Source organism: Nilaparvata lugens, chromosome 9 (genome assembly GCF_014356525.2).
Source record: "Nilaparvata lugens isolate BPH chromosome 9, ASM1435652v1, whole genome shotgun sequence".
NCBI classification, from domain to species: domain Eukaryota; kingdom Metazoa; phylum Arthropoda; class Insecta; order Hemiptera; family Delphacidae; genus Nilaparvata; species Nilaparvata lugens.
The window spans coordinates 19,238,461-19,261,226 of NC_052512.1; the positions used below are offsets into that span (position 1 = coordinate 19,238,461).

The window sequence follows — 22,766 nt, forward strand, 5'->3', positions numbered from 1 at the left end:
AAGCACATTTCGTGAAAAATATCGATGCCTTTCATGTTAAATCGACCGCTTTCAAATAAACTTGACGTAAATGTTTGGCATCCACTCCTGTCATCTATATGCGCATTATATGATGCTTCATTGCTCGTTGATCACCTTGACTGGAGGTTCAGCACAAGCGCAGTAGCAAAAGAAATTACCAATGCTAAGTTTTCGACACGTAAATTGTCGCATAAATTATTCTGATAACCATCTGTCTGACGTGGATTTTTATCGAATCTAGATGTCTCAGTAGTTTATCAACTATTAGAGCACGTCGTTTCCAAGGCTTAGTTTGGGTGAAATTCAAAAACTTATATTTTCACGTTGTTAGTATAGTACTTTTAAATGTTTTCATGGAATGAATCAATCATTGATTGATTGATAAAGTGTCCAGTGGCATTCTATTGAAACAATGGGCAGTGCAGTAATAATTTTGCGGGCAATTCTCATTTTGTTGGTCATTTTCCAGGACGGGTGAGTTTTGAAATTATTTCAGTGGAGTATTATTGTGATATTTCAACATTTATTAAGAAATTCGTTCATGAAAAAGTGGAATTATTGAAAGAGCAGGGTTTCATCCTTTTTTTGGCTCTTTTTCAGGGGTTATAAATCTCCAACAATGCATCGTAAAATGAATGTTCATAGAATTTTAGAGTAATGAATTCTATTTCATTTCATATATATCATTATTTCAATATTTCATGTTTTCCTTCCATAAGAACAAATTCTATGTAGGGGTGGAATTTTCACCTAAAAGATCTACTAATTGGTCAGAGTTAACGGTGGTGTACACCGTTTTTGTGTCGTAATTGGATACACCTTAATCTCTTATATGGACCTTAAAATATATGGTTATCCCAGATTTAGGGATAGAGTGCTTCAATTGCAATGAACTTGGATAAAACAATCTTAAAACTATTACATGTTTGATGTTCTGATAAAGAGTCAATGCAACTTGAAAAAAGATATAGATCCATGTGATACTGTGTCTCTCACAACTATCAGAATTAATAATGAGCTATTCAAAAAATAAAAAGGATATCTGAGAGGAGGTTCGAGTACAGAGTCTAATCCAATCAATGCTGAGCTACATTGACCTAAATCCTGCCGCATCCACTGCATAATTTTATCTGAATACTTTCAGCTACGTAACTGATAGCAGTCAATGTAAAGGTGCGTACAGATATACGCACCGCGAACATGAGCAATTCAATTTTAATCAGCTGACTATCTGTATTGTTACAGAAACGGTAACACACCGATATAAAAAACTTGGCATCAGCTGAATAAAAGTGAATTGCTCATGTTCGCGGCGCGTAAATCTGTACGCACCTTAGGAGTGAGTGCAATCAAAATTATATTAATTAATTTCGCAATAGTCAACTGATACATTCACCACTATCTATAACCCTCCACTCAATTTGTTCCGAGATTTATTTTACTGACCATATGAGGCATATTAATATACCAGTGATAACGTGTCAAACACCATATTGATGTTCTCGGAAATGAAACGAACTGGAAGGTATGATCTCCAATATATAGGAAGATATTCCAATATATTTTACAATCACAAGAGTTGCGACATTGCAAATGTGCCGAGCACTATTTTTAATTCAGGCCTTTTCCCAAGTTATAATAGTAAATTTAATACGCAATAGACTAGAGCCATTATTGTGAGTTAGCGAAATAAATTATTTTCTCTCTCTATTATGAACGGCCATGACTTCGAGCTTCCCATGATAGATATTTAAAAATTGTGGCTCCGAGTTGTCTAGGAATGTAGATTATGGAATTATCTCTAAAACGTAGCCATTATAAATTAATATAATGCTTTTAGAAAATGAATACTTCATTAATTATGATGTTAACTTTTATATAAATTGATATAATACTCTTAAAAAAGGAATAATTCAGATTGAAATGATGCTAACTTATATAATATTTTTCGTTTGGTTTGCGAAATCAAATATAATTTTTCATATAGTAGCTCGGCTAGTATTGTTGGAAACTTGTGCGCTAGCCAACATTTATTTTATTTATTATTTATGAACTATAGGACGCAATACAAGTGTAAACAACGGGCATTCGCACAAAACTGCTCAGAACCTTAATTTAAAATGAACAGTCCAGAGTTTATGATTTGATTTACCTACAAATACAAGTCCAAAAACGAGTATCAACTAGAATTATGAATTTATCACAAAACAAAACAAGACACTTTATAACACAATAAAAGAAAAAAATATTGAAAATTTCACTTTAAGGTAAAAATAATGTTTGCCCTATAAGATTCATCTTGTAGATAGTTTTTACCTTTAATTAAATAAAATTAGTAGACACATAGAAAATAATTTAAATTGTATTAAAATTTGAACATTCATGTATCAGGCTCAATATCAGATTTACTCATGTATGGTAACATTCATTGATATTAATTTCATGGAAAAGAAAAACTTTCTTCTTCGTCTATTAAGATTTCTCTCATAAAAATTTACTAAATCATTCGAAAGCCTTAATGACATAAGAAAACAGAGTCTGAAAAATATAAAATTATAAAATGTCATAAACTAATATGAACATAATCTTAAAAATTTCATTCCAATTTGAAGGCTATCTTCCTGACTTTCAGCAATACTCTACGATAATATATCTCCAGAAACAATAACTCAAAAGTAACATAACTGAAAACTTTCTATACTTCTTTAGAAAAAAAATTTATAATTATCTTCCATCACTAATAAAATCAAAAGGATTATTCTCAATCAATATTATTAACTTGAAAAATAACAGGCTTTGTTAATACAATACTCTTATGGAAGTTTCAATCAATTAAATTCCCTAAATTATATTTTAACCTTATTTTACGTACCTTAGCGGTTATTTGAAGAAACAATTATTCGTACATGATGAAGAAACATAATTAAACTTTTCAGGACATGGCACTACTAGAAAATTTAAACTTTAATAAAAATAAATTAGCTCCTACATTAACTAATGATATAAACTTGTAAACCTGCCCAACAAGGGCGAAACATAACGACTACATCTTTACTCTCGTAGTGCTCCTAGCAAAGTGTCTTCCGAAACGTAATCTGGTCTCGCGGCTGGGGAATCGCCCCACTACTGTATTCAGAAACAGGTATTGGGCGAAGGGAATCAATTTGACCAATCGTCGCGTGGCTTCTAGAGCCTTTGGACCAAATAGTAACTGCAAAATCGGTAGTTTGTTATAATTTCAATGCTTGCTGTTTTCCAGCTTATCGCCCTCCATGTCGCGACAGGAAGGCTACGTTTTAGAGATAATTCCATAATCTACATTCCCCGACAACTTGGAGCCACAATTTTTAAATATCTATCATGGGAAACTCGAAGTCATGGCCGTTCATAATAGAGAGAGAAAATAATTTATTTCGCTAACTCACAATAATGGCTCTAGTCTATTGCGTATTAAATTTACTATTATAACTTGGGAAAAGGCCTGAATTAAAAATAGTGCTCGGCACACAAAATAGGTAGACAGTAGTTTTAAATTTCCAGATGATTAATAATATGTGATCTGTGTGTGATGTGTTCTAGTTCAGACATGCAAGATGAATAATTCAACAATCATTAATAAATTGAAAGAAAATAACATAATAGAATGATAATTCCCTCTCATTTACACTCACCCGGTATATGGCGTAGAACTTTGGGGAGGTACATCTGTTTTAAACTGTCAGAAATTATTATTCATTTTACAAAAACGTGCAGTGAGGTAATTCGCAAACCTGGATTACAATCAATCGTGCAGGAATGCATTTAAACAACTAAAATTACTCACCTTCCCGTGTATTTATATTTACAGAGTAGCATTATTCATTGCTAATAAGATTTAATCATTGAAAAAGAATTGTGATGTTCATGGTTATTCCATACTCTTGGCAATGGGTACCCATTCATTCATTCATCATTCATTCATCACCACAGATTGAGATTCTCTGACAGAAGTCCTAGTGTGATTGGTTTGAGACTATTTAAAAAGCTACCAAAATGCTTATATACCCCATCAATGAATTTTAAGAGTAAACTATATGCATACTCAGTGAATAAGGTTTATAATAGTTTGGATGAACGTTTTAGTGATGAAAATTGAATTCTGTGCTGATGTTGTATGTTATTGTTGTTGTGGGTGTTCTTACCATAGTTAAGTTATATATACTTGCCATTCTGTTATTTTATTTTCTATGTTTTGACTTTGGCCATTGATCATCTCAAGAATTTACGTCACTTATGAATCGTAGATAGGTCCCCAATTAAAATGGTTAGAAGTACAACTCACGTGGCTTTGTTTTCCGTTTTTCCGTGGTTCGCAAATAATTTTCCTATCATGTGTCGGATAAGCTGGACTCCATAGTGTGCTGCTTGGTGAATATTTGATGATTTCTTGATTTTTAATCGGGTCTCTTCACGTTGATTGATTATTTTGACATACAAAAAGGGAACTTTGCGATCAACATAAATATTATTCAAAACACTGATATTGAAAGACAATTGAGTTATAAAATTTTCAAATAAAACTCAAGTATGCAAGAAACGTGTATCTAGGGAAAGGTCGGAAGCTATAAGTAGTGTCTCTCATCGAATTGGGCTAACAATGTCTTAAATCTCAGTGTTTCTCATTTGCATAAAAGAATTGCTATTGGTTGTACTGGATGACGTAGTGTACTCGTCATATTGTGGAAAATAGTTCCTTTGTCTACAATAAATTACATGAATTATAAGACAAATAACGAAATACAATTACTAACTTAACTCAATTTAAACCATAGGGATTGGCATCAACATCTGATAAATTATTATAATGAATGTTTTCAAATTTCTCTGTTCTCTGATTGGTAGTTGTTGCAAAGAGAATCAAATCTAGCGAAATCGCTTCAAATGAATATTTATTTATTGATAATTCCAATAATAGAGAGAATTGAGTTCAGATGATTGCACTGAGTAACTGAGACTTACATAATTATACTACATACATTTAAGATCTCGTTATTACTGTTCAGTACATGGATATAATAAATCCATTTTATATATTTCTTTACAAATAAATCCATAATGCCAACAATTTTGATCAATTTATTGTTGTAGATTCTTTCATCCTTAAAAAGAAAAAGAAAGAAAAAATTCATGATAGATCACATTCTTTCACATTCCACTTAGTTACCATGCCTTGTAGATCTCAGAACTATGATGGCTTTTGATCTTTCAAATATTTAATTTTAGGTTATGTTAAGCTGGGTTTACACCAAAGCTATTAACAAAATGTTAATAACTTAATCCTTATGGATTCTATTAGATTGAACATAACTTATCATACACATGATCAACATTATTATGTGTTTGTCAAGTTTATAATTATATGAATCAATTAAGTTATTAACATTTTGTTGATAAATTTGGTGTAAACCCAGCTTAAGTCATAACATTTGTTCAACCTAGAAATGATGCTCTAGGACAGTAATTTTACAAATAATATAATGAATAGCATGAACTCTCAATTTATTAAATACTAGCAGGTAACCCGCGCTTCGCAAGGGTCTTTCTTGAAACTTGTAACATATTGAAATTTGGGTAGATATAAAAATCCCTAGCTGAAATACTAATAGGTCTGAGTAAAGTAACTGGCTAATATCGCCAAAGAGATAACATAAAGATTAGATAACATCAGCTTGTCCTGGCTAAACGGTACAATAGCCTGAAAGGAATTGAAATAATTTTTTGCTAATATATAATATTATATAAAATATTGAAGATTGAGGTTAAGCATAAACATTTAGTGATCGGCGACCTAACGATCGACCGAGCCATGCAACGTAGAATCTGACCAAACCCCTTGGCAGAGATCTATTGCGGCAAAACGGTATGCAATTTAGAAGAACAAAAGGTCACGTGGCTAACTATTATGATGCATGAAACAAATAGTAATATATAGAAAATTAACTAGCATGTAGAGGGCATACTTAAAAAACCTAATAAAAATAATTAAATGTATCCAGGAAATAGGAGGTTACCAAGTGCATGAATACTGAAACAATTTGCATGCACCAATCACATAATGGCAGTTGATAGGCGGCAATAGTATGCCAATTCAAAAATATTTATATATATTTCTACAAATGATTAGAATTTGTATAAAATTGTTATATAGTCTATGTTATGGATATGGCCCGAAGGCAAAGAAATTATCAAACATACAACATAAGTAATAATTTAATATTTTAGTACGGTCTATTTGAACCTTTAATGGCGGAGGACTAGGATATTCAAATTTTATGTAAATTTGGAAGTCGGAAATAAGAATTGTAAAATTGAGAATGGAGAACCAACACTCGCCTGCCAAATGCCACCATGAGAGGTCCCTAAATATTATAGAGCGTAATACCTTGCTATAACTTGTAAAAAGCTAAAGTTAGTTTGAATTATTAAATTTCTTATAAGACTTTGTGATGCTCTTATAAAGCAGAAGTCATTTTCATTTTCAAATAATTTTTGTAACCCCTTGGAAGAGACGACTCCGGCTACCATAGTCCAGGACCACCAGGAGTTGGATCGACATCAGCGGCTCATAAGAAGATTTCGACACGTGAGTGAGAAATATTGAATTAGTGATGGGCGCCCTCAGTGCTTCGAAATTACCTAATAATCAAAGCTAGCTCGTCGAAAGGGTTTTCTTATAAATTAAGAATTTAATAAAAAATACTTGCGCAAGTAAAGATAGTATTAAAGGTATTTTATTAGAGGAATAATGAGTCAGTACATTTCAGAAAATTCTAATAAATCAAAGAAGTATAAAATCTAGGCTATTAATACATATTCATATGACCTTTAATTTTTGCAATAATTTGCGATAGTTTGTTGTAACTCTGATTCACTAGATGAATTGCTCTACTTATTCCATCAGGTGCCGAATCTTGCACCCTGAGATAAAATATATATTCATTACAAAGAAATCTATTAGATACTAGAGAATTTAATATATATATTTGGATTATTGGTTGCCAATTTATCAAGTTGATTTTAAGGAACCTATTTTTAATAGAATTGTCCAAGTCGACAAGTATTAGCAAGCTTATATCGCAGCTACATACAAAAGGATGCATATTAAAAGATAAAAGCACATGGTAACGTTTCGTGCTATAAATTTAGAGAATAGTATTTAGCCTGTGATAGTTTACTGATTTCGATTATTGTTCTATTTTTATATTATATATTTTTATCGCTCTTTATATTTTTGCCCTGATCTATTTTTTGCAATATTTGTTAATATATGTATCAAATTGTTTATGGTGTGCAATTTATTTTAATTCCTCAACACTATAGGATAAGTACCATATATATATATATATATATATATATATATATATATATTTTAATGTATTACAAGAATTATAGGGGAAGCTCATACCTGGGCCTATAAAGATTTTTATGAGACTGTATCCTATTAAAAAACCACGACCTAATTTTTATAATCATATCAAAATATTTCATGCTCTACCGACTGATGCCAAGCAGGAGGCTAATCGTTATTTAAATATAAAAAATAACGTGACAAACTTGACGTAATGAAATCTAGAAGAATTCAAAATAGGCCTATAAGAATCCTTGGTTGATTAAGGATTTATATGCTGCATTTCAAGTAAATCAGTATGACCACTTTTCAATTAAAGAAAGGAGTTGGATTCAAAATGGCGGAAAAAATTTGGGGTGACGGAAAACCTGTCTTTTTCATTCGAAAAGGATCCCCAATCATACCTATCTTCTAATTTCCCTTTTAAGATGAATCTTCGGCTGCTTCCATACAAACTGGAAGCATGACAAATAATTGAAAACTTGACAAACTGAGAACTTGATGTAATCAAATCTTGAAGAATTTAAAATTGGTCTATAACCACCCTCGGTTAAGCAAGAATCTATATGCAAAATTTCAAATTAATCAGTCCAGTAGTACTGACGTGATAATGCGTCAAACATAATTTCCCTATACTTTACACCTGTTTAGGCTACGTTTATAATCCAGTTCTTTCCTCTATTACAGTATAGAAGATGATTCATGGATGGATGATCATTGTTATTTTACTTGAAGTTATTAGAATAAGTTGAATAGTTTCCCTTTCAGAGGGAGTTTTGACAACCCACAAAAATCATTTTTCATTGAAAGATATAACGAAAAGATGCATATGACCTTATTTTTTTGCTCAGCTTGCCAAAATACCCCTCATTCCAATATTAAAATTTTCGACTAGTCAGTCATTCTATCAGGGCTCGAATAATTTTGAAATTCAAATTAAATAAAAATGGAAGAATATAATTTCTTTATGTAAATAACAACACTCCATTCAAAGACATATTAACTGCATGCGTTTTCATATTGCCGAAAGTCCTACAGCATTGATGAAACTGTAGACGTTTATTTAGCACTTTGTCTCAAAAATTGTTCTAGCAATGGAAGCAGATCAAGTTTTTTTTCAAAAATGTAACACATTCAAGAGCACATATCTTGTAAACTTTACCTGGGCCTATAAAGATTTTTATGAGACTGTATCCTATTAAAAAACCACGACCTAATTTTTATAATTATATCAAAATATTTCATGCTCTACCGACTGATGCCAAGCAGGAGGCTAATCGTTATTTGAATATAAAAAATAACGTGACATAAAACATGTCGCCCAATGTGATAGGCCACGGATACGACAAAAACATGCCAAATATAAATACCAACGTGGGACTGATGATGAGAGCTGAGCTCATTAAATAATTATTTGAAATCAAGTCAAGACCCATATTGAGGATAATAATTAAAGACAAGTCTAGTCATATTGAAATTTGTCGTGGATGGATGATGAAACTATAGATATATATTAGTATTGAGGAAAACAGGCGAATTAAACTCTGTATTACTTTTTGGGGAATCAATAGCTTCAAATAAAGAGAAATTATATGTTTTAAAGAAAATTTTATATTATTGTTATTGTAGAAAATTTATTTTATAGAGAGAGATCATATTTTATAAGCCTAAACTGCTATTACTTTCTAGTCAAGAATATATTATGTATAAGCTGGTTGGAAAATAAGTCACAGTCTGTAAACTAGTCAGGAATCAATATTCAATATTGGAGCGCTAGAGCATTATAAAAAACTTAAGTATAAATACCTTATTTTTGGATATCCAAACACTTTGCACATAACTGTTTCACTGTAAGTCCCGGTTTGTGTCTCTTTTTTAAGCATTTTGCATATTATTCATCACTTTTTTAATTAGCATTTATCATATTTGACACAATGAATCACACTCCCGCAAACTCTGAAGTTTCATATATGTACGGCGGTTGCACAGATCCCACTTTGTCGACTCCCAGCACATCAAACCCCACCATGGTAGATGCCAATGCGCAACGAGAAAGGGAACCAGGAAGTGTCGGGTCGATAGTCTTCGATCCACAAGGTCTGCAACCTCTATCATCCACTCGAATCGACGCCGCTGACATACCATTGAATCAACGGATAGCAGAGATCAACTTCAAAGGGGGCGAGGAGCAGCCTGCTGAACCCGCATCTCCAGAGGCCGAGTCACATCTGAGCAAACAAAGTATATTTTCAGTCACAGAGCTAGATCCATTTAAAAGGGTAATAATGGAACAAACTAGCAGTATGTTCAATATTATGTTACAAAACACAATGGATAACATGATGCAGGAAATTAAAAAAGAGAATGCGGCAATAAAAGAGGCAAATAAGCAAACAGTGGAACAGGGCATGAAAGAGACAGCAGTCGCCATACAATCAGTAGAACGACGGTTAGATACTATTGAGAGTAAAGTTGAGAATCATAGGGAAGAATTAAAAGCAATGATAAATCTACAGAGGGAAAGTCAGGATAAAGTTACAGCAGGATTATCGGAAAGGTTGGATACGGTTACCTGTGAACTGAACGAAAGGATAGATAACTTAACCACACAAATCACTACACCTATTCAGGATTTGACAACTAACATTAAGGCTGATTGCCATCAAGAAATCAACAAACAAATTACCGTTGCCAATCAAAATTTAACAACTACAGTTGATAAAAATATTAACAGTATTAAAGATATACAAAATAAACAGATTAATATGTCCATAAAAATGAACCAACTGCAAGGTAGTATCAATCAGAACACAGAAACCTGTAAGGCTCTAAATGGAACTCTACTAATTCAAAAATCCACTCTGATTCAATCAGATCAAGAAGTAAATGCTAATAAAATTACAAATAATAGTCAATGGCAGATGGCACAGGAGAAAATAACAGTATTAGAAAATTATATCCAACAATGACCTCAAGGAATTCAAGCAGATAACATCAATTCACATAGTATATTGCAAGGACTGGGTAAATTTGATAATACTGATCGCCATTTGCAACCTCAACCATTCATTGATCAGATAAAACTAGTACAAACTCTTGCACCTACCTCTTGGAGCATGTGGCGTCTTCGTTTGACTAGTTTATTAATTGGCGAACCCCTGATGTTCTTTCGGAGTAGAGCCCATGAATTTACATCATTGGATGAGTTTGTAGCTGTCTTCCTGGAACAGTATTGGAGCAGAAGTAAACAGTTGGACGTGCTAGCGGACATCATATCATGCGATTTCAACCCTAACTTAGACGGTGCATGTACCACTTTTGTCACTGCCCCACAGTTCAAAAATTCTCAATTGAGCAAGCCCATTAACGAATCGGCATTAGCAAGTATTATTCTGAAGAAACTACCGTATCAAGTTAGAATGGCACTCACCACACAACCCATTACTGATTGCAAACAGCTAATAAATCATTTATATGGCATACAGTCTGTGATGGCAATGTCAAACCACCGATCAGACCAACGATACACACGGAATCAACATAACTCAAAAAGTAATCAGTATACCAGCCAAAATTATGAACCAGTATCATATGATCGCTCCCGATCTGCCCCTCAATTTGAATGTCGCTATGAGCACAAACAAAATAGTAACTGGAATAATAAAAATTTTCAAAATCGCACAACTAGTCATTACGCCCATCAGAGCAACCGCAGGAATTATTATGATGGCCGTGATCGATTAAACTCAAATAATGGTTACACTCAGAATAATTACAACAGAAATTACAAACCGCCACCTCAACAAGTAAGCACAAATTATACATTAGCGCATGCAACAGGATTAAACCAACAAAAAACACAAGATAACCCACCACCAAACACAGAGAAGACCACCGCTAAAAAATTACGAATATATGATACCCCCAATATAACGCCTGCAAGCTCCAATGAAACCAACAAAGAAAAGCAAGATATTCCAACATCACACACCACCTCTAGAAATGATTCACCGAAAATATTATTAGAAGAACAAAAGCCAATAACAGATAAACCACCACCAAAAACTGCCGCCCAACATGCAATTAAAACACCCCGCAAGCATCAATCCCTACTAAGCATCCTGTTCCCTACCGAAGATCCCTCACCGCCGGAGAACACCAACAGCCACCAGGATCATGCTATAATTAAAGAGTTGGTGAATACAGAACAAATTGAAAATGTATCAGATCCGCGCACAGGACCTATGCATCCACATCAATCGACCCCACCGAAGCAGACCAAGGACCCCAAGATAGAGGACCAAGAGGATGACACCAGGGAGGACGGACTACCGGACAAAAGGAGCGCCCACCGCAAGGCTCGGAGACGGAGGCGCCCGAGGACACCCGACCGACATCAAGAACAAGAGGATGGCATTCGGGAGAAGAAGAAGATGCATCGCAAATCTCGGAGGCGGAAGAAACGGAGGAACCGCGCGCGCCGATGGAGGCCGCATGCACGTTTTAAATGCCCAAGGAGGATACCGGATCGTCACCAGGATGGAGGACAAGAAAATACAAATGATGGCATGCATCCGCGGCACATACGCTTCAAGAGAGATATTCAGCGATGTGACCGGAAGAATAGGCTAAAGAAATGTGATAAAAACGGATCGAATGAATGGATTAAAAATGGAACTGGTAACAAAGCAACTATGGATTTATGCCGGGAAAAGGATAAAGTGGACTACGAATTGAGTTTGATAAAAGATAAACGGTGGCTAATAAGATTGGAAGAATTAAAAAATAATATAAATAAAATGGAAGTACCTGGATATTATTTGATTAGAGATTATACTATTGAAAAGATGATAAATGTTTTGATATGGTGTGTAATGTTTGTTATAATGGCTGTGATAATATTGAAAAGTGATGCTATAATTAAGACCATGTTATTGTTGAAAGAATTTATTAGTGTTGATTGGAAGTGTTATATTATTGAATTGTTTATTATGATGATGATGCCTAATAATGAATTTAAGTGGAAAGTATCGGATGAAGATGATTGGAAGCTTTATATTATAAAGTCGTTTATTGGTGTAACTAGAATTATAAACAATGCCACTAAAGTGAAAATATCGAGTCTCAACGGAATAAATAGAAATAATAAGGAAGAAAACAGAACCAGATCAAGGAATTGTTTTAAAAGATACACCAGATACATGGGCTTTGAATTTGAGAAGGATAAATTAATAATAGGACAACCTCAACAATCAACAAATGGATAGCAGATAACCCAACCGGCCTTGTAGCTATAACAAGCAGAAAGCCAAAAGATACGGGAAAGCCACGAAATTTCTACATGCTATATCGTCAAATTTGAAATAAATATGATAAGTAATCAAGGAAAACACCACTATCAAGCCAATTACCGACCTTTCTTAATAAATTTAATATTGATGAAGCAACCTCGTGTCAAGAAATCAGATTTTCGATCCTTCCAACCATTAGAAGCCTGCAACAAGCAAAAGAATAATTTTCTAATTATGTAATTAAATAATATACATCAGATAAAAAAGGACACAAGCGGGGATAGTATATTTAAAATTTGTTAATTACCTTTAAAAGGAAAAAATGTAGCAGTTAGGTTAACTATGAGATTCGACAGCAAGTTCTGACGTAAGCAGTATGAATGTAGAGCCAGCGACCAGCTGAGCAAAGCCACCTGAATCAAACTTAGCGCTCAACATATGATTATGAAAAGAAAAGTATTGTAACCCAAAAATGTTATTTATTACTGTTATTTATTATATTTATCATTGTTAATATATTTATTCATATGTTTCATATTTATTACCTTTAGTTATGCCATGTTTGTTACCTAAAAAACCTAAAATGAATGCTAGTTACCTAAAGCCAAAGAACCATTAGCAAAAGAAAAGAATTGTACCTGATGTATAGAAAATTATTTATATTAAGACCTAGGAATTACAATAATATATAAGCCCCAGAAAATTTGTACATCAAAATTATTGTTTGAAAGGAATCATTATGAGAGAATCAAGAAATGTGTGTAGTTAGGTTGGCGGCCTTGCGAGCGGCAAATTTAAAAATACTATGTTCTAAGTGTTGTAAGGAGGAATGTGTCTAGGAGATTATATTTACGATATTTTTGTGTTGATGAGGAGAATTTGTTATTGTATTTGATAGAGGTCTAAGGGAGGTGCAGCAGATAGATCTGCGAACTATGATAAAAATTTGAGAGTATATTTTGTAAACAAAGTATGGAATATATCAATGTATTGAAGGGTGGATTTTCATTAAAAACATTGTGATTCTCAAATATTTTGAATTCAAATCCAGGGGGCGCGTGTAACATATTGATATTTGGGTAGATATAAAAATCCCTAGCTGAAATACTAATAGGTCTGAGTAAAGTAACTGGCTAATATCGCCAAAGAGATAACATAAAGATTAGATAACATCAGCTTGTCCTGGCTAAACGGTACAATAGCCTAAAAGGAATTGAAATAATTTTTTGCTAATATATAATATTATATAAAATATTGAAGATTGAGGTTAAGCATAAACATTTAGTGATTGGCGACCTAACGATCGACCGAGCCATGCAACGTAGAATCTGACCAAACCCCTTGGCAGAGATCAATTGCGGCAGAACGGTATGCAATTTGGAAGAACAAAAGGTCACGTGGCTAACTATTATGATGAATGAAACAAATAGTAATATATAGAAAATTAACTAGCATGTAGAGGGCATACTTAAAAAACCTAATAAAAATAATTAAATGTATCCAGGAAATAGGAGGTTACCAAGTGCATGAATACTGAAACAATTTGCATGCACCAATCACATAATGGCAGTTGATAGGCGGCAATAGTATGCCAATTCAAAAATATTTATATATATTTCTACAAATGATTAGAATTTGTATAAAATTGTTATCTAGTCTATGTTATGGATATGGCCCGAAGGCAAAGAAATTATTAAACATACAACATAAGTAATAATTTAATATTTTAGTACGGTCTATTTGAACCTTTAATGGCGGAGGACTAGGATATTCAAATTTTATGTAAATTTGGAAGTCGGAAATAAGAATTGTAAAATTGAGAAAGGAGAACCAACACTCGCCTGCCAAATGCCACCATGAGAGGTCCCTAAATATTATAGAGCGTAATACCTTGCTATAACTTGTAGAAAGCTAAAGTTAGTTTGAATTATTAAATTTCTTATAAGACTTTGTGATGCTCTTATAAAGCAGAAGTCATTTTCATTTTCAAAAAATTTTTGTAACCCCTTGGAAGAGACGACTGCGGCTACCATAGTCCAGGACCACCAGGAGTTGGATCGACATCAGCAGCTCATAAGAAGATTTCGACACGTGAGTGAGAAATATTGAATTAGTGATGGGCGCCCTCAGTGCTTCGAAATTACCTAATAATCAAAGCTAGCTCGTCGAAAGGGTTTTCTTATAAATTAAGAATTTAATAAAAAATACTTGCGCAAGTAAAGATAGTATTAAAGGTATTTTATTAGAGGAATAATGAGTCAGTACATTTCAGAAAATTCTAATAAATCAAAGAAGTATAAAATCTAGGCTATTAATACATATTCATATGACCTTTAATTTTTGCAATAATTTGCGATAGTTTGTTGTAACTCTGATTCACTAGATGAATTGCTCTACTTATTCCATCAGGTGCCGAATCTTGCACCCTGAGATAAAATATATATTCATTACAAAGAAATCTATTAGATACTAGAGAATTTAATATATATATTTGGATTATTGGTTGCCAATTTATCAAGTTGATTTTAAGGAACCTATTTTTAATAGAATTGTCCAAGTCGACAAGTATTAGCAAGCTTATATCGCAGCTACATACAAAAGGATGCATATGATTAAAAGATAAAAGCTCATGGTAACGTTTCGTGCTATAAATTTAGAGAATAGTATTTAGCCTGTGATAGTTTACTGATTTCGATTATTTTTCTATTTTTATATTATATATTTTTATCGCTCTTTATATTTTTGCCCTGATCTATTTTTTGCAATATTTGTTAATATATGTATCAAATTGTTTATGGTATGCAATTTATTTTAATTCCTCAACACTATAGGATAAGTACCATATATATATATATATATATATATATATATATTATATATATATATATTTTAATGTATTACAAGAATTATAGGGGAAGCTCATACCTGGGCCTATAAAGATTTTTATGAGACTGTATCCTATTAAAAAACCACGACCTAATTTTTATAATCATATCAAAATATTTCATGCTCTACCGACTGATGCCAAGCAGGAGGCTAATCGTTATTTAAATATAAAAAATAACGTGACAAACTTGACGTAATGAAATCTAGAAGAATTCAAAATAGGCCTATAAGAATCCTTGGTTGATTAAGGATTTATATGCTGCATTTCAAGTAAATCAGTATGACCACTTTTCAATTAAAAAAAGGAGTTGGATTCAAAATGGCGGAAAAAATTTGGGGTGACGGAAAACCTGTCTTTTTCATTCGAAAAGGATCCCCAATCATACCTATCTTCTAATTTCCCTTTTAAGATGAATCTTCGGCTGCTTCCATACAAACTGGAAGCATGACAAATAATTGAAAACTTGACAAACTGAGAACTTGATGTAATCAAATCTTGAAGAATTTAAAATTGGTCTATAACCACCCTCGGTTAAGCAAGAATCTATATGCAAAATTTCAAATTAATCAGTCCAGTAGTACTGACGTGATAATGCGTCAAACATAATTTCCCTATACTTTACACCTGTTTAGGCTACGTTTATAATCCAGTTCTTTCCTCTATTACAGTATAGAAGATGATTCATGGATGGATGATCATTGTTATTTTACTTGAAGTTATTAGAATAAGTTGAATAGTTTCCCTTTCAGAGGGAGTTTTGACAACCCACAAAAATCATTTTTCATTGAAAGATATAACGAAAAGATGCATATGACCTTATTTTTTTGCTCAGCTTGCCAAAATACCCCTCATTCCAATATTAAAATTTTCGACTAGTCAGTCATTCTATCAGGGCTCGAATAATTTTGAAATTCAAATTAAATAAAAATGGAAGAATATAATTTCTTTATGTAAATAACAACACTCCATTCAAAGACATATTAACTGCATGCGTTTTCATATTGCCGAAAGTCCTACAGCATTGATGAAACTGTAGACGTTTATTTAGCACTTTGTCTCAAAAATTGTTCTAGCTGAAAAATTAATAATCCATGCCACGTGTAGGCCTAAACATTGCATCAGGAAAACGATGATTCAAAACCATATTTTTCAGGTAGAAAGCAATATAGAAACAGATGTTTCTTTTTTAATTTCGACCATATGATTTGGTGATTTTTTAATGAAATCGAATGTACCATTAATGAAATTTAAACATTAATTCTGAAAAATCTAGAAGGAAAACTAAAATTTGGGCTTCCAGGTGCACGAGATTGATATTTTTAGAATCTATGTGCAAAATTTGGAGATCTAAATCATTCCCGTTTTTCCGGTATGCAATCCACAAGTTGACATGTTTTGATGCGAACAAACGAACAAACACAACCCTACTATCTCTTATTATATAGATAACGGACGAGAATTATCCAATAGAATGCAATTATCGGTAACGGTAAAAATTGTTAAGTAGTTGATCATGAGATAGTGTGCAGTCTCTGCCTTGACCATTTAGAATATAATTTAGAGAAAGTGGTTTTCACATAGCCACTATAAAAAATCGTCACAGCGTCTAAGGAAAAAGTTGAAAAATGCAACTTTTACCACCCTCATCCCTTTAGCGTTAGAAGGGATTGGGACTTTTGATATGTTCACCTCCTTACAGGTCCTAACAAAGCTGCAAAGTCCAAAATTTTGTTCAAAACATCCTCTCCAAATTTCTTTGTCAATTGGTCTATTGTTGCAAAACAGGGGATATCACACTCAACACCAAAGCTGCTGCAACAGTCTATGGGAAATGCGTGGAAGTGTGAAACTATACATCAAAATCAAGAGAATTTAATGCTCTATGAGCTCATATTCTGCATGGATTTCACTCATCAATTTAAAAAAGCTATAAGAGTGAAAATAGCAAGAAATGGAAGCAGATCAAGTTTTTTTTCAAAAATGTAACACATTCAAGAGCACATATCTTGTAAACTTTAGTGAATTTGTTGTCAAGGACAGTTTGTTACAAAGTAGCTTCATGTATTAAGAGCGTGATGCACGACTTTATCGCTCTTGCGATGTGAAGCGGAGCGTGATAATTTCGCAAGAGTGATAAAGAAGCGTTACGCGCGAATTACATTCAAAATTTTTCCCACAACTGCACAAACCTGTTAAATCACTTATATCTGGCGGAGCTAATAATAATTCATCTTCACTGATATCCATTATCCATCATGGCTGCAGAACCGGTACACCGTACGATTACCTACTTTTTAGGTTAAGATCTGACCTACCTTTGGTGAGCTGCTTATCATCAGCTGATTAGCGAGCGTGAAGAAACACTTCTGCGCATGCTCGAATTATTAGCGAGCATAAATAAATCTACAGCGCATGCGCAGATGGTTAGCGAGCAAAAAAGTAGATTCCCTTCAGAATAAGCTGTTTTACGAGGAGAATCGAGTACTGAGGTTTGTATGTAAATTCTTTTTTTTTTGCGCAGTTGTAGAAAAATAGATTCAAATTAGGCGAACTGTATTTGCAGGCATGTTGTTTTTGAAGGTAACCACCTAACAATAATAGAATATAAAACGATCCATGAGTGTTTCAAATATTATCTAAAATTTCAATAGTAAGATCTTTTCGCGTTGATCTAATTTTCGATCATAGTCGAGAAAATAGTTGATTTCAAGCTTTTAAGGCCGGTTTTTCTTTCATGTACTTTCATTTTTTTAAGCGTTCATAAAATATTGAGAGCGTTTTAAAGGCTGAATTTTTTACTAAGATTACAATTGAAAAGCACTTTGAATATTAAATGAATTGAAAGTATGAATATTCTTTTGTATGGAATTTTTGATGGTGCAATATATGTTATAGTGTGTACAGACTTGTGTCACGATCAAGTGCATTCCACTTTTCATCACCTGATGGTATGTAGGAGTTTATCCCTTGATCGTCTGACGTAAATGTCGCCTGACTTCATACATCACATCATTTGTTAATAATAATAATAATACCGAGGGTGATGCCCACATAAGCTCGTAGGCTTGTGTGTGGGTAATGAGTGAGAGGGATGATGATGAGAGATTATGACTACTTTTTAGGTAATTGGAACCGACGGCTTTTCGTCTTCTTTGAAAGACACAGATATATTGTATATAACACAAAGATGTTGTCTATAACAAGACTAGTAGTTCTGTGAACTGTAGACCTCGCACTCAGTAAGTTACATTGACCTGTTGTTATGTTTTCTAAAAAATTAACAAATGATTTATCAATTTAAAATGTCTTGAAAAATCCTAAATAAACATAGAGCTTTCTGTCCTATCATACCATGACGTGTTGTCCCGGAATGTATGTGTGAGTGCTGTTATCAGGTCTGGCTGCCGTCGATACGCTTATCCAATTAACCCATCAGAGAACATTCTGTGTTGTTGTGTTGGCGAAAAATCGGTGTGTTGAAATTAACAAAATAAGCTATCATAATGCTGATTTCCTACAAACTTCATTTCTCACTTTTAATGATTTTTGAAATCAATTCCTCTTCAATAATATTTGTTGCAATTTTAATCATCAGATTGAAAAAGAAAAATGTAAAAAAAATGTTTTTATCAATAACTCCAAAATAGAATCATAGTCCAGGCGCTGGCTTACATTGAGCATACATGAGAGAGGCAGAGAATTTGACTTCGGATTATTGTTAGGGGGTCTTTAGTGTATATGAAACTCGATGTCGTCACGTCCCAGGGTGGTCGACAGATTGGGGGGGAGGGGGGTAAGTTGTAAAAAACGCGCGCTTATAAAATCACCTGTCCTGCAGTTACTATTCATAGTAAAGCTTTGAATTTTTTCTCAATATTATGTAAACATAACTGGCTTTCAATGTGATTCTCTACGTTTTTGCGATAAACCGCATAGTTTTTCCGTAAAAAAATAAAATATCTCGAAAAATGTATTTTTTTATTACGGACTTTTTGTTATTTCGCGAATATTTGAGTCGTTAGCCGACTTAGAGGAAAAGGTTCCCAATAAACGTTGTAGGCCGTTTCTTCCTGAATCCAATGATATATATAGTTTTGGGGTTACGATCATAGATGCGGCGGTGGGAGGGGGATAAGTAGCACTGTTACGCTGCGGCGCGGTCCTCCCCCATGATTAATGCGCGTAGTGGCCTGTCTATCGCATCGCTCCTACTAGTCTATGCATTCAAATTATGTATCTCAGGAACGCTATCTTATGTATTTTCGGTCGCTGAACACGATTTTTCAACTCTCAAGCCTCAATAATTGATAATTCTCATCATAATATACTTTTAAATTATGGTCAAAATTACGAACTTTATTATTTATGATTACATTGTAATGATGAACCATCTTGTTAGGAATCATATATGTGTTTCTCAGTCGATAAAAAACTAATATTTTATAAAGAGACAATAATTATTCGATTTAGTTCAATGATCACTTTGGAATTGCGAAAGTCAAGTAATGGAGTAAGTTAAACAAATTATATAGGCTACCCCATATAGAGCACCGTGTAACAGGAGTAAAGTATTTTCTTCATATAAATTAACAGTTGAAGCACAATTAATGCCAATTACTTCCATGTGATATGACTAAATATTTGATTACAAAGGAGATACAATTCTTTATCAACTTATTTCTGTAACGTATATCTACGAATAGATACTTTTCATCTGGCTGAGTTTGACTGATTGTCTTGGAATGGTACTTGAATGAAAGTTGTATAGGAGATATCTTTGTTGAATCTGAAATATTTGGAGAGAATACTGTTAGAAATCTATTGAGGGGAGATCAGTATAATTAAGGTGTGAGAACAAGCAATCAATTCAATGAAACAACTACAAGAAGGACTCATGAACGGTTCAAATATGAGAGATTGTCAAAGTATATTTTTGAAAGAAGTCTGGAGCTATTTGTGGAGGTTTCTAGAATCACAATGCAAAATCAATGACTACTTGAAATTTATGACTGATTATTGTAACATAGTTTAAATTATCTCAAATTGTATTCGTGCTCTTAAGGAAGGACTCTGGTATTGCACATAGAAACTGTACAAGAAAAGATCCCATACTTTTTTCATTCAATCAAACAAACTATGCAATGGAGTCTGTGTTATATCTAGAAAATATGAAAAAAATACCCACAGAAGTAGAAAATCATTTCCAATAAGGAAACATTAACTCTATACAGTCAATACATTGACTCTCTGCCAAAAGGAAACCTTGAAAATTCAATAATGTGACAGCCGATCATGCTTTGAAGCAAACCCTCATTCGATCATCTAAAACTCATAGGTGAGTGATTGGAATACCTCGTTCTTCAAAGGCTCTCCTAAAATGGCTGCTACTTTATAAATAAATCTTCCATCAAATATTCTGTTCAAGTATGTTGACATCATTATGGATATCACTGGAGGTTGTGAAGAACATCATCGAAGGAAGTAAAACAAGAATAATGAGAGATGAGAATGATTTCCAGAAGCATAACCTTCTCACGAGAACATTACATTTTTCTTCAAGACTCTGATGGATAACAGAATCTGGATAATGTTATCAATGGTCTGGAAGCAAGTGAAGAAGTGTGTGATTCTCTTTTGAATGTAGAAATAGTTATTCGGTCTCCAACGATTTTTATCTGAACACAGTTGTGGCAAATTGTAAAAGTGTATTCTCACCTATAAAAAAACAGAGTTCTGTCATTCTCCACGATGCACTCGAACAAAAAATCCTAGTTTTAATTCATTCTAGAACAAAGAGATCTGATATCTGTATTTTTTACTAGGTAGCCGTTTAAAGATAGTTCAGCATTGAAGTTTTAGTGCAGCATGCATTTTTACAATAACCGCAATCTCTGTCAACATCTGATGGATATTTGAAAAAAACTATTAATCTCACTTGGCCCATGAAATTGTAAGTGGAACTAGTTGTAGGCTAGATTTGACTAAATCCCTAAATATCGTTGACAAATTCGCGTAATGATAACATTGCTCTCCTGAATTCAACTCCTACTTCACTTTTCAAAACTTTCAATACGCTGCAAGATTATGGAAAATTTGTGATGAGAAGAGTTATGAAAATTCTCAATGAAGATGGAGTGATACAGGTGGACATAGTTTTTCATGTACATGGTCTAAATTCAAACAAAGGTAGTAAACATACTAGAAGCAGCAGAGTAAAAGAATCACTCCAATAATATGCTCTCCAAACCATCGAGACTTGATTTCTAAATCTGTGGCAAAGATTTATTAATGAGACATGCAGAAATCTATAAAGGAATAATCCATACGTTAGCTACTTGCAGGAATACATTCATTCATTCATTTGTGGATTGAATTACAAATCATAAGAATATTATGTTTGGGAAAGAATAACAGGCATGGCCCAAAACTATTCTATTCCCAAATTTTGATACTGAATAACTTGTTACCATTTCAAAACAGTCTGAACGGGAATACCATAATGGATGAATCAATCAAAAGTTAGTGAAATACCATTATAATAATACTGTTAGGAATAATTTGAATGAATATTTAAATTTTCATTTCATTTGAATTTGACACATATGTATTATTTATATTGGATATAATTTCTCGAAAGTTCACGACAAACTAAAGATTCACGAAAGATTATCATGTTCATACTAAACATAATTATTATTATGATAATGAATGGATGATGAATTCCATTTCCACCTTAAAGAACTAAGAAATTCCACAAACACTTCTTGGAAATTAACTGACCACACTATATAAAGTAAGCGTGGCCAGTGTGTAATTAATAATTTAGCCTGCAGCGCATCACAATAATTGAATTTGAAATAAAAACAATAAAACACAAACACATATGAATATTTTCATTATTCTATCTAAATATATTCCTTGAAACCCAAGTTTCGTTTATTTCAAACAGTCATTTCTTAGTTTCCTTGCAGAATGAGATGAAGTTTGTAATTTTGACCATAATTTGTATATTATGAAGAGAATTATCAATTATTGAGGCTTGAGAGTTGGAAAATCGTGTTCAGCGACCGAAAATACATAAGATAGCGTTCCTGAGATACATAATTTGAATGCATAGACTAGTAGGAGCGATGCGATAGACAGGCCACTACGCGCATTAATCATGGGGGAGGACCGCGCC

General features: G+C 33.2%; 1 protein-coding gene across 2 annotated transcripts in view; it reads left to right on the plus strand.

Annotated features, from left to right (window-relative positions):
• Positions 1-229: 229 nt before the first annotated feature.
• Positions 230-22,766, plus strand: part of LOC111059816 — a 380,452-nt gene continuing 357,915 nt past the window's right edge. Inside the window, exon 1 of one of the 2 annotated variants that reach the window (XM_039435597.1) lies at positions 230-495. In XM_039435597.1, coding sequence (XP_039291531.1) covers positions 434-495 — 62 coding nt within the window. In that variant the 5' untranslated portion in view covers positions 230-433. The remainder of the gene's footprint in view (positions 496-22,766) is intronic. The other variant, XM_039435598.1, reaches the window with a different exon arrangement.